A 15,269-nucleotide genomic window follows, 5' to 3' on the forward strand; every position below is an offset into this window, starting at 1 on the left:
GCCAGTCCCAGCCAGGAATAGGGCCAGTCCCAACCAGGAGCAGTGCCCATCCCAAAGAGGAATAGCACAAATCCCAAACCAGGAACAGAGCCAAGCCCAAACCAGGAACAGAGCCCGTCCCAAATAGGAACAATGCCAGTCCCAACCAAGAACAGGGCCAGCCTCAACCAGGAACAATGTTCATCCCAGACCAGGAACAGAGCCAATCCCAAACCAGGAACAGTGCCCATCCCAACCATGAACAGAGCCCATCCCAATCAGGAACAGTGTTCATCCCAAACAGGAACAGAGCCCATCCCAAACCAGGAATAGTGTCCATCCCAAACCAGCAATAGTGCCCATCCCAAACCAAGAACAGTGCCAATCCTAAACCAGGAATACCTCTAATATCAACTCATAATTATGCACACAAATTATATAATTTCAGACTATTTCAGTTTGTGCTTCATTACTTAAATCTTGGTTTAGTCCCTTGATTAATTAACTAATGAGTCCCTTGAGTGACTGTTGATCCCAGCTCCTGTTTCCCATGTGAATTCCTGACAATGACTGTGCACCCAGGAAAGAGCTCCCTTAAAAGTCCACTTTGATCCTGATTCCCTCATCCATGTTCTTTCCTGGCCTCTACTCAAGAGTTTCCAGGGAATGGTGAAGTTCACACCAGTCGAAGGGCAGGGATGGATGGGATACTGGGAAGGAATTCCTAGCTGGGAGGGTGGGGAGGGATGGGATGGATTCCCAGAGAAGCTGTGGCTGCCCCTGGATCCCTGGCATTGTCCCAGGCCAGGCTGGACAGGGCTTGGAGCAGTCTGGGATAGTGCAAGGTGTCCCTGCCGTCCCTGCCAGGGCAGTTGGACATTCCATGCACCCAGGCATTTTCCAAGCAGGTCTCCCATACCTCGTTCAGGATTTGAGTGGCATTCTTGGCTCTCAGCATGTCTGGAGTCTCCTCTAAGGCTGTCAGTCCTTTCCCCTTGACTCCTTCCTCCAGATCCTTCCTGTACTCTTTCTGCAGAAGAAGGAGAAGGAAAAACACTGCAAAGCCAGACCAAAGGGAGTTCTACACTCTACCAATTTTGTTGCAAAAAAAATTAAAGAAAATTAAAGAAAAAAAATAGTTCCAAAAAAGAAAAGAAAAGAAAAAAAAGGAAATTTGAAAAACAAGAAAGAATATTGTAGAGCGTTATGGAAGAAGTAGTCCAACAAAAGATAGGGATTATTGTGGAAGATAAGTTGCCAAGGCACACACATATGGACCAGTTAGGCTGAGGGAAGTCAGAGAGGGGCAGCACATGGGAATACGGTTAAGGGACAAGGAGAAATGTCCATGGCAAATTAGCTGACAGCACAAAATGGATGTGAACACGCTCAGTGTGGGTGGGCAGGATAGTGGGGAAGAAGAAGTGGGAGTGCTGGAGGTGCTGCAGGAGGCAGAGGAAGGAAGCCCAGAGGAGCTGGTACCTCGCTCGCTATTTTGGTGGCGTATTTGACATGCAAGAGGGATGGTGTGACCTCCAGGCCAGTGAGGTTCCTGCCCTTCATGGACTCTTCAAAGTCCTTCTTATATTCTTTCTAATGAGAGCAAGAAGAAGAAGAAGAAGGAAAAAAAAAAAGCAAAACACCAAATATTTATCACAATATTTTCATTATGTGCAAAGCTGGGAGGGTGACAAAATCACTGGGTACAACTGATCCTAAATCTTGTTCCCACTAAAACTTGTGAAGCAGCTCATTGCTTTCTATGGAAATAGGACCTGATCCAGCTTTTATTTTTTATATTTATACTTATTTATCTATGCAGAGAAAGCATTCAAAGGTACCACAAGGACTAATGGCCTTACACAGATGCTTTGCAGCCTCCATCAGGGCCAGAAGAGGAATAAGCTTCAAATTAACACAAAAAAAGTGCTCAAGAAAAGAAAATGACATGTCAGGGGAGAACCTGTGACAGCAGAGACACTCAAGGAATAAAAGATTTTCTCAAAAATGGAGTTTTGAGGTGAAAAAAAAAAAGCAGAACACTTTCTGTGTCCTGTGATAACACACAAACACTGTGTTGTATTGTAAAAGTGAAATTACTTTTGTACCACATTTCTTATTCAAAGACTTGTTTAAGCTTCATTGACCAATAAAAAATTACAGATAAACTCATTTCATGACAGGAAAGTGCCATGAATGTTCAATGCAGCATTTAACAACCATCATAAAGAAATATGAAATTACTATAATTTTCAGTCTATCAGCCTGCACAAGGTGCAAGCAGAATTGCCTGTTAAAACCCTAAGTTTTATATTAAAAAGAAATTTTAAAGCTTTTCGGCCTATCAGTATTGATTTTACCTCGCTCTGCATGAGCTGAGACTCCTTTGCAGTCAGGTATGTGGGAGTTTCAAAGTCCAACATGGGCTTTCCTTTTTCCTTCTCATACTTTTCTCTGTATTTCACCTGAGAAGAAAAGACAGAAAGTCACCCTCCTAAATAATGAAAGACCTAATTAGTTGAGTAGTATGTGCCTCACTCAACAGTTCTGGGATAAAAATGAAATGTCTAATGCAGTTTGCCTTCATGAAATCTGTGTTATTGACCAGCAAATGTAAAATTTGGTGTCCAGGAGGTAAAATGTCCATGAAAATGATTCCTGCTTCAAGTTCTATTCTCCACATTTTCAGAGTGCTCAGTGAGGGAATGCTGTGGCCAAGCCAGAGCCTGATCCCAAAATGGAGCAACAAGGACTGACTTAAAAATTAAATACAGCCTCATTACCAACAGCCTGATTAACAACCATTTCCTCATGGGCCTTGGCTGTGGGACCTTTTTGCCTTTCCATGCCTTGAGCATCCCTGGGAGTGCCCAAGGCCGGGCTGGAGCAGCCTGGGGGGTGGGAGGTGTCCCTGTCCAAGGCAGGGGTGGCTGTGATAATCCTAAATGTCCCAGACCCTTCTGGAATCCTGGGCCAAGCACCAGAACAATCAGCTGTGGCCCTTGGTGTTCTTGCAATAATTCCTCTTGCTTTACAGCCAATAAATACTGGGAACAGAAAGGATCAGAGTAACTAAATCAGACTATGAATTTCTCGGCAGTGATCCACTGTTTTATTCCAGAGGGAAAAACTCCAGGCATGTTGATAGTTTTGGTTAAAGGCATTTTGGATGCAGAGCTCTCCTTTGGATCATGGAATGGATGAAGCAGGTGGAAATCCACTGTCAGCAACAACCCTAATTCCTTCCATTCCCAGTTTCTGGGATTCCCAGGTCCTTTTTTCTCCAGAGATAAATCCCCCTGATAAATATATTATCCTGTGTAAAAAGATCCATGCACAGCAGAGGCGAGCAGCAGGATTGGCTCTGGAATGAAGGAATCACAGGGAGATTTTATCTGTGTATTTTATGTGTTCTGCACTTGGAAATGGGCAGGTTCTGCTCCCTGGATCCTTCCCCAGGGGTGCAGTGCTGGTGGGGCAGAGAGGCACAGGGAATGTCCCAGCCTGGAGGATTCACTGGGAGGATTTTGATGGAATTTGGAGCTCAGTGAGTTGGGATAAGGACAAACACACGTCCAACTTACGTGGCTCTGGAGCTCTGAGGCCTCCCTGAGATGAACCTGTTCAAGATTATCTGGCACCACATGGTAGTGACCCTTACTCTTCTCATATTGCTTCTTGTACTGGTACTGAAGGGAAGGTGTCAAAAATCATCTCAATCAAAAAAAAAACCCTCAGAAAATTTACTTCTTAGGTCCAATCAAAGCAACACTTCAACGGAATATCAGAGAGAAATTAGAGATGCAAGAAGTAAAACAAAAACCAAGAAGTTTAGAATTGATATAGGGGGTTAAAGATGTGAGGGAATAGTTATTTTTTATCGTCATTTGGATTGCAACAAAGGTTTTGTCCAAACCGGGATTAAAAGAAGAAAAAGAAAGAGGAGAAAACACAGTGGGTAATGAAAAGGCTGTACCAGGCAATAAAGGTTTTGCCTCTTCTCATTATCAATTATTTTGTTAGGCATAATTATGTGGATTTACAATAGGGGAGTGTTAAACAAACATCCAGTAAAAGTAAAAAAAGTAAAGTAAAAAGAAATTCCAGATAAAAATAAAAAAAAATAGTAATCAGCAAAGAAAAAAGGAAAAAATAAAAAAGGTATTTGTTAGTGTAGAGCAATCAGTTAAAAATGGGATCAAGAACCAATCCAGTAAAAATGATCAGAGGATTTAAAAGATGAGCAGTTCTGCAGTCAGTTAAAATGGGATCAAGAACCAACCCAGTAAAAACGATCAGTGTTTACAATATTAGCAGTGCTACAGGAGATGAGGATTTCCCTTCCCAGGGCACAGGCACAGGGCAGCCGCCGGTTCAGGAGGCACCATTGGGAAGCAGAGGAAGAGATCACTACCAGGTGATGCCCATGGAGGTGCCCCAGGGAGCAGCTGTTACAGGAGGAGTTAGCAGGGAATTCCCAAGGGAATTGCCACTCTGGGAGCTGTGGGATCACCCGGAGCTTACAGCACTGGCAAGCTGGCTCGTGCTCAGCACGTGGTTCATCAGCAGCGACTCCTTCATGTCCGTCACGGGCTTGTGCAGCTTCTTCAGGTCTGCCTTGTACTTCACCTGCAGGGAATAAGGGTCAAACCCATCAGGAGAGGGCCCTGCTGCTCCAGCCTAGTCCGGGGAGGTTCCAACCACACAAAGGAGGGATTTGGGAAAGCAGGATGGCATCTCCTCTCAGGAAAAACCAAAATGAACATACCTCACTGGCCATGTTGTGGGCATCCTTCAGGGTCTTGTAGATTTTGGCCTCCTTCAAGTCGTATTTTGGCTTTTTACCCAACTCTTTGGCAAAGTTCTCCTTGTATTTCACCTAAACAGAGAACAACCAGGTGTCACAGCTGCTCTGCAGGACTCACTCTGCAGCGGGGCCCTGTTTCGGTGGGGCTGGCTGGGAGAAGAAGGAAAGCGCAGGAACTTGAAGGTGTCCACTGGGAAAGGGATTATTTCAAAAATGACCTGACATGGAAAGAAAATCTACATCTATCTGACATTTACAAGATACCACTTGCAATTTGTCATCCAGTGTGATGGTCACACCTCCTCATTGTAAAAATAAAACAGCCAAGAGAATTGTGTTGCCAAAATTCTGACCCTTGAAGGTGAAGAGCTTTTCACTTGATGGGAACAGTCCATTGATTTAAGATGTTTCGCAGAGACAGATATAATAAGAGTAAAATATAGGAAATTATATATATATATAATATAATTATTATATATAATATAAAAAATATAATAATGCAAGAGTATATGAAAGAGTGTAAGAGTGTTAAGAAAAAATTTTTATACACTTCTTGGAAAAAATAAGAGCTTTGAAAACCTCAAGATTTTAGAGCACTGAAGATGTCAATACATCAAATATTTTTCTATCTATTGTTATGCACACAGTGTGTTCTGTCTGGACTGAAGGAGGACATTAATCACAAACAGAGCACTGACACAATTAAATACTAATGATAAATAATTAATTAGATTCTACAACAATTTTAGTAACACTTCCAAACTACATCAGCTGCAGCCAGGTCAAACACAGCACTGTAAGCCATCAGAATCCAGCAGATCCAGCCTGGAGGCACAGGAATATTGAAGGAATTAGAGTTTCTTAAACCCAAAAGGAGAGTTGCTGGGAGATCAATGCAAAATTAAAAGCAAGCAAGCCAGACAGACAAAATCTCACTAAAAAACTCAACTGGACGCACAAAGTGGACATGATGCTTTAAAAAGTTTATGAGAAAAGATGTCCAAGACAAAAAACAACTGCTAAAGATGATGCCAACCATTCTTTGCTGCTTAACTGCCCCTCCAGCAGCTCATTTTACCTCAGAACCAAAATTATCTCAGCAAAGAATGAAAGACCAAGAGTGGAAAAAGAATGGAAAACCAGGATATCATCACTGAAGTGGAACAGACAAAACTTCTTCTTTTTCTTGCAGATCAGTTTAGAATCCTTGTTTCTCCTGAGGAGATGCTTGGTTCTCCTGCAGACACCTCCTGTGGTGGACATTCCAACATCCAAACATGGCAGCAGACTCAGACAGACATGGAAAAAACAAAATCCCTTTTTTTCACTTGGAAATACATGTGTAAAACTGAAATGGCACAGACCTGTCTGCTGCCACTCCCAAATGGGCAATCCAGGCTCTGGTTTTCTGTTTCCCAAAGGTTCTGATGTGGGAAGAAGTCTAAGAAACAATGAGCTTTCACAGCAGTACAGGCTGCACTTCTCAGTGGGACTGATTCAGTCACAGCCTGCTCTTCCATTAGGAAATTCCAGCCAATAAAATACTTTAATTAAAGTTTAAATGAAGTTTTAAGAGAAGTTTAAAGAGTTAAAATGAAGTTCTGATGACTGTTCACTGAAAATTACCAGCACCATTGTTCAGGTTGGTCACAGACATATATTTACACATGTATTTCCATGTTGTATTTTTTAAAATTTTTTGGACAATAACAGCTCAAACTTTAGGGTTTTGGGTGAAAAAGGTGAGTTTTCATATTATGTGAGTGCACTAAAACCTTCAATAAAACAACCTGGAAGCTCCAAAATCATTATGAAAGGCAGAATGACATGTAAAGCTTCACAGGGTGCTGCAGAATTGCAAGATAATTATGCCAGCAAGAGACAGATGCACAACAATGGCATTAAACGGCAGTTAATTAAATTCTCTTACATGACTACTTAGCATATTTGCTTTCTTAAAGGTTCTCATCCAGGGGGTGTCATAGGAAGCAGCTCCGTGGCCTCTCATGTGTTGTTTGAGGTACTCTGCCTACAACCAGCAGCAAGAAAGCAAGGTCAGAAAGGCAAAAAATCCAGAATTCAAACACAAAGAGGTGAGAAGGAACCAAGAGGGACTGAGGTCCTGGCACAAGATTCTTTTAAAGATACAAAGAAAAAAGAAAGTGGCTGAAAGAAACCAAGGGTCTGTTCAAAGGATGGAAAATAAGAGTTGGGTAAAGGCTGGTTCTGGTAAAGCCAATACCCAAAAGAGCTAAAAAAGAACAGGGCAAACACTTCAGCATTTATGTCACAGCATCACCTTAAGAAGGTTTTATATCTCCATTAATAACAGCAGAAAAGTTTAACAAAGAAATACTTTGTACTGGTATTTAATTTTTACTTCCCCACATTCCCTTCCTTTCCCTTTTCCCCTAATTTGGAAATAATTTCAATTATAATCATGACATCACTCTGTAAATTAATTTTATGTCTCATTTCTCTCACTGCTTTGAGTTTCACCAAGGTTTCATTTTGCCCTTACCTGGCTGGTCAGTTTGGACACCTCCTTGGCCAGCTCAATGTCTGGACGTCCCAGCATGGTCACACCCACACCTGCTGCTCCACGCTTCTTATATTCAATCTAATCAAAGAAATAAATCCTTTAGGAGCCAGGAAACCCCCTTTTAATTATTCTGCTGGATTTTGTAATTAAATTAATGCTAAAGGATTATACAGAAGGCCTAAAACCACTCACATTGCTGATTAACTTGGCAGCCTGAGTTGCTTTCTTAATATCTGGTCGATCTGCTATAGGTGTGTAGTGGAGCTTGGATTTGGCATCTTTCTTGTATTCAATCTAATCCATGGAAGAAGACAGAGGAGAGAAAATTAATGAGAAAATTAAATGTATTCATTGGGAATACACCAATTAAGGGCACAGCAACATTGCTGAGAAAGCTCATGGGTTTGCTTTGGGAATCAATTCACAAGGCATGGATCTGGAAATCTGGTTTTGCAAGTTGTCTGCAAGCGAAGAAATAAATATGGGAAATTCTGTCTGTATTTGAAAGGATGAAAAAAATTATTAGAAGTGATTTCCACCAGATTACTTGAAATCCTACAGTAGGATTTAAATAAAAATCCCTTCTTTCAGTGCAAATTTATATTTGTACATTTATCTTTTAAAATTACAGCAGAACATGAAAGCTGGGAGGAAAATTCAGAAATCCATAAACTTGGGTTTTTCCAGCTGAATTTGCTACATAACCTACTAAATTAATGGAAAAAGAGGCAGACTTACTGTGCTCTGGTTTTTAGCCACTTCCATGGCATGTTTCACCTCAGGAGGCTCCAGCATGACAGAATAATTGGATTTGCCTTTCTCCTTCACAAACTTCTTCTTGTAGTTTGTCTGTCAAGAACAACAAGGGCCACGTGTGAGTTTTTAATGTCACACGGAGAGAAACACTACAACAACTTGGGAAAAAAGCTCCTTGAAACTGCTATAGGTGGATAAAGAGGAATCACCTCACTCCCAAAGTGCTTTGGCTGCAGTTTTTGGAGTTGGGGTTAGAAAAGCTGAGCTTTGGAGATGCTGAGCTGAGTGTGAACTCACCTCGCTGACGTTCTTGGTCACCTCCTTGACGTGGACGGTGTCCCTGGTCTCGGGCAGGGTGGTGAAGGAGCCATGGGGCAGCTGCTTCTTGCTCTGCTCTTTGTACTTGTTCTGCCAGCACAGGGGAAAGCCAGGTCAAACCCAGCAGCTCCAGGGTGGAATTCAGTTCCATTAAATGAAGAAGTAAATGAATGTTTTACCTCAGACACCAGAGAGCTGACGTTCTTAGCCAGCAGGATCTGAGGGGTGTCTGGAACAACATGGTAGGTCCCACGGGCTTTGTTGTGCTTCTCTTTGTATTTTATCTAGCAGGAAGGAAAGATAGCAATTTAAATAATGTGCATCTGTCAGAACAGAAAGTAATTAGTACAGTCATATTTGCTTGTTAGTGCAAAATTTTGCAGAAAATCCCATATTTTGATATTTTACAGCCTAATCTATATATTCCTATGGCTCTCACTTGGATTTTTTAAAATATACTAAATACTAACATACTGTTAGTAATTATTAAAGATATTTTGTGTTATTATTAAAGGCATTTTGTGCTATTTTCTCCAGACACTTTCATTTCAATATCAGGAATGCAGAGATGCACCTGGGTGTAAGGTCTAGGGGTGTTCATGAAATGTTAATTTTTAATATTAATTTAATCCATCAACAGTGGCTTCTACAAGACCAAATTTATTCAGTCAATTTGTTAATTAAATAAATCAAATAATGAAGTGAGACTGAGAATAACTGTCCAAAGCTTCATTGCTAATCCAATTATATTTGCAGTAGAACAGTTTAGTAGTGAGTAAAGTGGTAGTAGTGAACTTGGAGAGGAAAGGTGAGTTCAGTGCTTACATCACTGGCCAGGATGGCATTATTGAGGGCCAACACTGTGTTTTTATCATCTGTGACAGAGAGCTTGCACCCCTTGAGGAATTCCCGGTCCAGTTTGTATTCGTACTGCAGGAAGGAAAAAGAAAAGATAAAGTAAGAGAGTCTCTGATCTTCTCCAATTCAAAAAAATATTCTGAATAGGAGAGATGGGGAAATGGAATATTCAGTGTATTTTGATTTTCTTACATCACTCTGCTGCAGAGAGGACTTGGCTGCTTGGACAAAGTCGGGCCTGTCAGCAATCAGGTGCCAGTGGGCTTTGGCTGCTTCGTATTTCTTCTTATAATCCAGCTGTGTCCAGGGAAAAACAAACAGGGAGAGTTCATGGGAAACTGGGGACTTTGCACACAACATACACAGGCCAATTCTCTTTTGGCCTGTGAGAGGAGGTAAGAAAATCTGTCTACACCAGATTAGGTGTAGATACATTTTCTCTGGGTCAGGCACAGCCCAGCCCAGCAGTTTTTCCACTGCTGGGTGGAGAAAGGAACATGAAGGTGGAGAAAGGGATATGAAGGTGGAGAAAGGAATAAGAAGGACTGAAATGATGTCCTGACTTTGGAGAAGGGGAGAGCTTTCAGATCCTTCCTACTGAAATGGGTGTTGGGCACAAATAATGGAAAACACAGGAAGGTTTTTCATGAAGCTTTGCTTTCTGTCCAAGAGCATCATCCCATGGAATTCCTGGGGCAGTTGTGTCTCTGCCAGGAAAACAGGTGACAACTGGAGGAATGGGATGTGTGACATAAAAGAACCTCAAGGACAAATTACCAGAGTGAGCACTTCAGTATGAAATAAATTAAAACACATTTTCTTCCGGCAGTGCAAGGATTAGAAGCAATGCCCAAAAAATTCGGTGGAATTTAATTTCTTGTGGAATAATTTCTTGTGGAAATAATTCCTTGTGGCTTCCATTGCCAGCTCCCAATACCCTCCAGAATAAAATTAAGCCATGATCAGGACAGAACTCACATTGCTGTTCAGTTTGTAGGCGTGCCTGGGAGTTTTGATGTGAACTGAATCTGCCACAACATTGCAGCGAGATTTGCTCCTCTCATACATTTCTTTGTATTTCAGCTGAAGAAAGACAAAGATGTAAAAATGTTTGCAAAGATCATATCAGCATCAACAAGAAAAGCATACAAATGTTGAAAAACTTAATTAAAATTGCTCCTGTCTGGATAAAATCTTAATAGGATAAAATTACTGGAGGTGGCACGCAGGGCTCTGGGCTGGTGATGGGCAGGGGTTGGGCACAGCTTTAATTTGATGGCTTTGAGGGCTTTTCCAACCCAAATAATTCTGGGATTCCATGAAAAATAAATTCTGTTCATACAACTTGGTATCAAGCACCTGCCTGAAGGAGGGTTTTTTCCAGCAGTATTTCTCTTTATATAGAAAATGTGGCAGTTTTAACTCACCACGAGGCACAGACTAAGATTAAACAAAATCTATTCATGACCAGTAATTCTGAGTATTTCTAGATTTTTGCAGCCAGAAGAAATCCTTTGAAGAACCTTATTTTCTGATAGTTACACTAACTGAAAACTCCTTCAGAGACTCTCAGCACTCAGTTTGGAGCTTAAAAAATGTCCTTCAATTCACATCTCTGTCCCTCAATGATACACTTTAGGATCTATATAAAAATTTTTTTTTTTTCTCCTGGATTTACTAATTATGTAGAAATCCATGGAGCATCTGAATGAGATTCAGGCTACTTATTCTGACAGCACTACACTGAATTTCAGAAGTTCCAGTATCCTCATTTATGGATACCTAAGGAACAAAGAAACAAAAGACAGAGAGAAAGGGTAGGAGAAGGAATTAGGAGCAGGAGTCCTAAATTCTTTATTATTCTATCCACTGTCTCCTCATTTCTTTTTCCTTCTTACTTTTCTATTGTTTCAGAATCAAAACATATTTATTTTAGATCAGAGCATTTACCTTACATATTCTCAGTATCCATATAAGAAATTAATAAACACAGCAATACGTGAAATATTTTATCCCAGCCTCAAAAAAAAAAAGCCACTAGAGAAAGAAAAACCAGAAAAAAAACCTCTCCAAATTAATGTTTTAGAGGCCACTTCCAGCTCATGGCTTTTATTTCTAGTGAGGGGTGGTTTGTTCCAGCAAAAAAAAATGTTCCAAGAGCTCCAAAGGAAAATTCTATGTAAGACTTCCTGAAAAATTGGGTTTTGAAAGAGCACTGAATGCAGATAGAGTTTTACAGGCCAATATGGTCTAAGAAGGTGATGATTTTCCCTGACAGAATTACATAGGAGTTACAAACATTGGATACCAAGTTAAAAAGTGAATTTTGGGTGTTTTTGATGGCACAGAGGATTCACTCACGTCACTGATCCTGTCCTTGACCTTGCGCACGTGCAGCAGCATCGGCGTGTCCTGGATGGTGGTGTAGCCCTTGGGCTTGGCTTTGTTGTACTCCAGCTTGTAAATAATCTGAAAGGACAAATTGGGGCTTGGGTTATTTCTTGGAATCCTTGGTGTCAGCTGGGAATTCCCTGGGGGTGACTGTCCCATCCAAAGGACCCACACTTACGTCACTGATCTGCTTGTTGACCTTTGTGGTCCGTAAATACTCTGGAGTATCCAGAACTGTGGTGTATTTGCCTTTCTTCTTCTCATAGTCCTTCTTGTACTGAATCTAGAGATGGGGAAAGGCTCTAAGTTAATCACACAGAGCAGGACAAACCCTCTTCAGAGGTGGGATTATATCCATGGGTAAAATTGCAAAACCCTCCCACAAAGCCAAAGAAAGCAGAGCATGCACCATGAGCTGAACTGCAAATCCCTTCCTTGCCCAGGAGGCTGCCTGTTTGTTTGTCTGGTTCATTTCATGGTTATTTCAAGCTAAAATCTCCAGGACTGAGCTAAAAAAAAAATCAATCCTTGCAGACCAGAGACTTTTGAATTTCAAAATGGACAAAATTTCATTTTTAAATATTCATATCCAGTTGAAATTTGGACTTGGTGGTCTTGGAGGTCTTTTCCAACCTTAATGATTCTGTGATCAGAGTGAAGAGAAATGCAAATCATCTCACACAGAAGGAGATAAAAACATTACCAAATGCCAGGATATTTTCAAGGCTTTGGCAGTCGGATTTGTGCCTTGGTAATGATTTTCTTAACGATCAGCTTGCCCTGCTCAGGTTTCTAAACCTTTTTTCACAGAGTTCACCACGTGAGAACAGGTTCACCAAGGATGGAAATTCATTGTAGGCAGCCTCAAGGCAGCTGGAAAAGGTTAGAATACATTTTTTTTAAAAAGAATTTTCATGCTCTACCCTTTATCAGAAAATAAACCCATGCATTTGAAATGGGAGAGACAAAATATGAAAAAAATATGAACAGACAAAATATGAAAAATGATAAACAAGTAATCAATGGTAACACAGCATGAACTCGGGGGGACATGCAGGTCAGACACTCCTTTTTTGAATTCAAACATACTCAAAGTTACCTGCAAGGAGTTTTTAGTGGAAGAATATAAATCCACAGAAAAATGGAACACAAATGTCTGAAAGACCTTCAGTAATTTATTACTGAAGAATGTCATTCTTGGCACAGGCAATAACAAAGAATTACAATTCCCTCTGACAGAATTGTTTTCCACTGCTGCATTTCCAGTCTATCATTTATATTCCAATTCATGATCAGGCATGATTCTTCCCCTGCAAAGGGTGAGCTGACTGCCAGCAGCTGTGATTTCAGGGCAGAAATAGCTGCTCTCTGTCTGACACCATTCTGGGCACAGTGGGAGATAAATGTTGGAATCTCCCTGGCAAATCCATCATGTCCTTCCTGAATTAAGGAATTGGGGTTATCAAAGGTGGCCACGCCAAGAAATGGTGTCAGAATGAGAACTGGGTTAGGGAAATACCAGGAAGAGCTAACATCCAATATCTGAAATGTATGGAAATTTGCTTTTTTATACAAATATGTGAAATTCATACCAATTGTTTATAATGAAAGGAGAAAACAGGGACAAGCTCAGCCTGAGCTGAGCCATGTGCAAGGGACAGCAAATATTGTTTCAGATATTCTGTTTTATTTTACCACAGCCAGCATGAAGCACATGGAGGAAGCTTTGGGGTCTGAAGTCCGTGGAAATAGAGGGAGCAGTAAATTTGCCAGGTCCAAGCAGCTACAGTGGGATCTAAGGTGTCCTAGAGCAGCAGCTCTGCAGATTACCTGGCTCCACAGGTGTGTGTTGTAGAGTGCTGTCAGCATATCTGGCCTCAGAATTTCATTGCATCCGTGCTGCAGGAGCATCTTGGCAAAGGATTTATAGCTTTTCTGTCCATGCAAATGGCAACCAAGGACAAGAGAGACACATGAACAACATGAACAACGACACAGCTCTAGATCCCTGGCACTTGGAGAGTGGAGAGATTTAGGCAAGGTGCTGTATGTATTCAGCCACATGTGCATACAATTCACATCTGGATAATTAACACTGCCAAAGGTAAATATAAACAAGTTTTCCTGCTCTCACTTTAAGGCAGTTATGAATTTCTGGGGGGAGATGAGAGTAAATTAGAGATTAAGGCAAATATGTCCCTGTTGCTTTATCTAGAAATGAGTAAGAAGAAAAGAGAGGCAATAAAACAATAAATGCTTGATTCTGCATTTTTTAAAACCTCTCCAGTGGCTTCAGGAGGGATGGGATTCCTGATGTCCATTGATGCACAATGATGGAAGTACATACAGGACAGATGGACAGAGCAGCTCACACAAAAAGTGCCTCCTTTTTGGGTGGCAGGATGGAGATGGAATGAAGAGTGAAGAAACATGACAAAATCACAGGGCTGTGACACTGCTGGGAGTGAGGGTGGCACACAGAGCTGCTGCAGTGCCCCCACAGTACCTGACTGCTCAGGGTGCTGCCCCACTTGGCCAGCAGGTTCCTGGGATCATCCACAATAACGCTGTACCTATCTTTGAGCTTCTCATAGGCTGTTTTATATAATTTCTGCTCAGAATAGCACATACAGTGTTACAAGAGAGGGTTAAGATACAGAGAGATCACTGGTATAACCTCTTTACAGGCTGGGGTTGAAGGTCATGTCCAAAAGAGAAAAATACATTTTAAAAAACAAACCAAAAACCAAACACAAAAAAAAAAAAACCAAAAAAAACCCACCCACAATCAAACAAAAAAAAAAAAAAATTCGATAACAAAAAAACTCAAAAAACAACAAAAAAAAACCCAAACAAAAAAAAACACAAAAAACCCCCACAAACCCCCCAAAAAAACATCCAAAAAAACCACAAAAACCCACAAAAAACCCCCACAAAACCCCAAAAAAAAACAAAAAAAAAAAAATCCCAAAAATAAACAAACAGAAAACCAACAAAAATCCCCAAACAAACAAAAAACTGAAACAAAAAATTCCCAAAACCAAACCAAAATAACAAAAAAAAAAAAAAAACATAAAAAAAATGAGAAGAGGGAGAATATTTCCAAATAGTAATTGCATTTCTACATTGCTCTGGAAGGCCTACAGTTTAAGGATGTCTCTATTCCACCCCTTCACTAAACAATTTTATAACAGATTTTCTCCATGAAAAGTAACTGCAGAAGCAACTCTGTGTTGTAGATTCCTGAGCTGAGTCCAAAGAGAACACAATGAGATGTTATTAAAAACACATCACTTACATAACAGAAGATATTTAGGCAAGCATTTCAATATATGGAGCTCCCATTGATAAAATTTCACCTGTTTATGTTTCTGATAGTAACTTTTCCTTATTTACTCTATGAACAATCATAAGACTGAACAATCCTCATAAAAATTCTTGTATTTCTTGTGAAACTGCTTCTCTTACCTAGAATAGGTAATACAGCAATAAACTTACTGACAGGTAATGATATAACACAATGGCTGGTGAAAAAGAATGAAATATTAAGATATAAACCTAAATATCTGCTTCTTTACTGAAAAGCATCAGATTTTGATGGGCAATTCCAACTCTAAG

General features: G+C 40.6%; 1 protein-coding gene across 2 annotated transcripts in view; it reads right to left on the reverse strand.

The window, feature by feature from the left end:
* NEB (nebulin) overlaps window positions 1-15,269 on the reverse strand; it is a 98,341-nt gene that overhangs the window by 19,829 nt on the left and 63,243 nt on the right. The window contains exons 106-123 of one of the 2 annotated variants that reach the window (XM_030952015.1): window positions 14,158-14,262; window positions 11,830-11,934; window positions 11,622-11,729; window positions 10,239-10,343; window positions 9,453-9,557; window positions 9,228-9,332; window positions 8,582-8,686; window positions 8,382-8,492; window positions 8,067-8,177; window positions 7,521-7,622; window positions 7,308-7,406; window positions 6,717-6,815; window positions 4,748-4,858; window positions 4,504-4,608; window positions 3,564-3,668; window positions 2,340-2,444; window positions 1,462-1,572; window positions 899-1,009 (exon numbers count right to left, since the gene is read on the reverse strand). In XM_030952015.1, the coding sequence (XP_030807875.1) occupies window positions 899-1,009; window positions 1,462-1,572; window positions 2,340-2,444; window positions 3,564-3,668; window positions 4,504-4,608; window positions 4,748-4,858; window positions 6,717-6,815; window positions 7,308-7,406; window positions 7,521-7,622; window positions 8,067-8,177; window positions 8,382-8,492; window positions 8,582-8,686; window positions 9,228-9,332; window positions 9,453-9,557; window positions 10,239-10,343; window positions 11,622-11,729; window positions 11,830-11,934; window positions 14,158-14,262 (1,908 nt within the window). Of the gene's footprint in view, window positions 1-898; window positions 1,010-1,461; window positions 1,573-2,339; window positions 2,445-3,563; window positions 3,669-4,503; window positions 4,609-4,747; window positions 4,859-6,716; window positions 6,816-7,307; window positions 7,407-7,520; window positions 7,623-8,066; window positions 8,178-8,381; window positions 8,493-8,581; window positions 8,687-9,227; window positions 9,333-9,452; window positions 9,558-10,238; window positions 10,344-11,621; window positions 11,730-11,829; window positions 11,935-14,157; window positions 14,263-15,269 lie in introns of those variants that run through there. The other variant, XR_004060875.1, reaches the window with a different exon arrangement.

This window comes from Camarhynchus parvulus, chromosome 7, assembly GCF_901933205.1.
Source record: "Camarhynchus parvulus chromosome 7, STF_HiC, whole genome shotgun sequence".
In the NCBI taxonomy this organism is placed as follows: domain Eukaryota; kingdom Metazoa; phylum Chordata; class Aves; order Passeriformes; family Thraupidae; genus Camarhynchus; species Camarhynchus parvulus.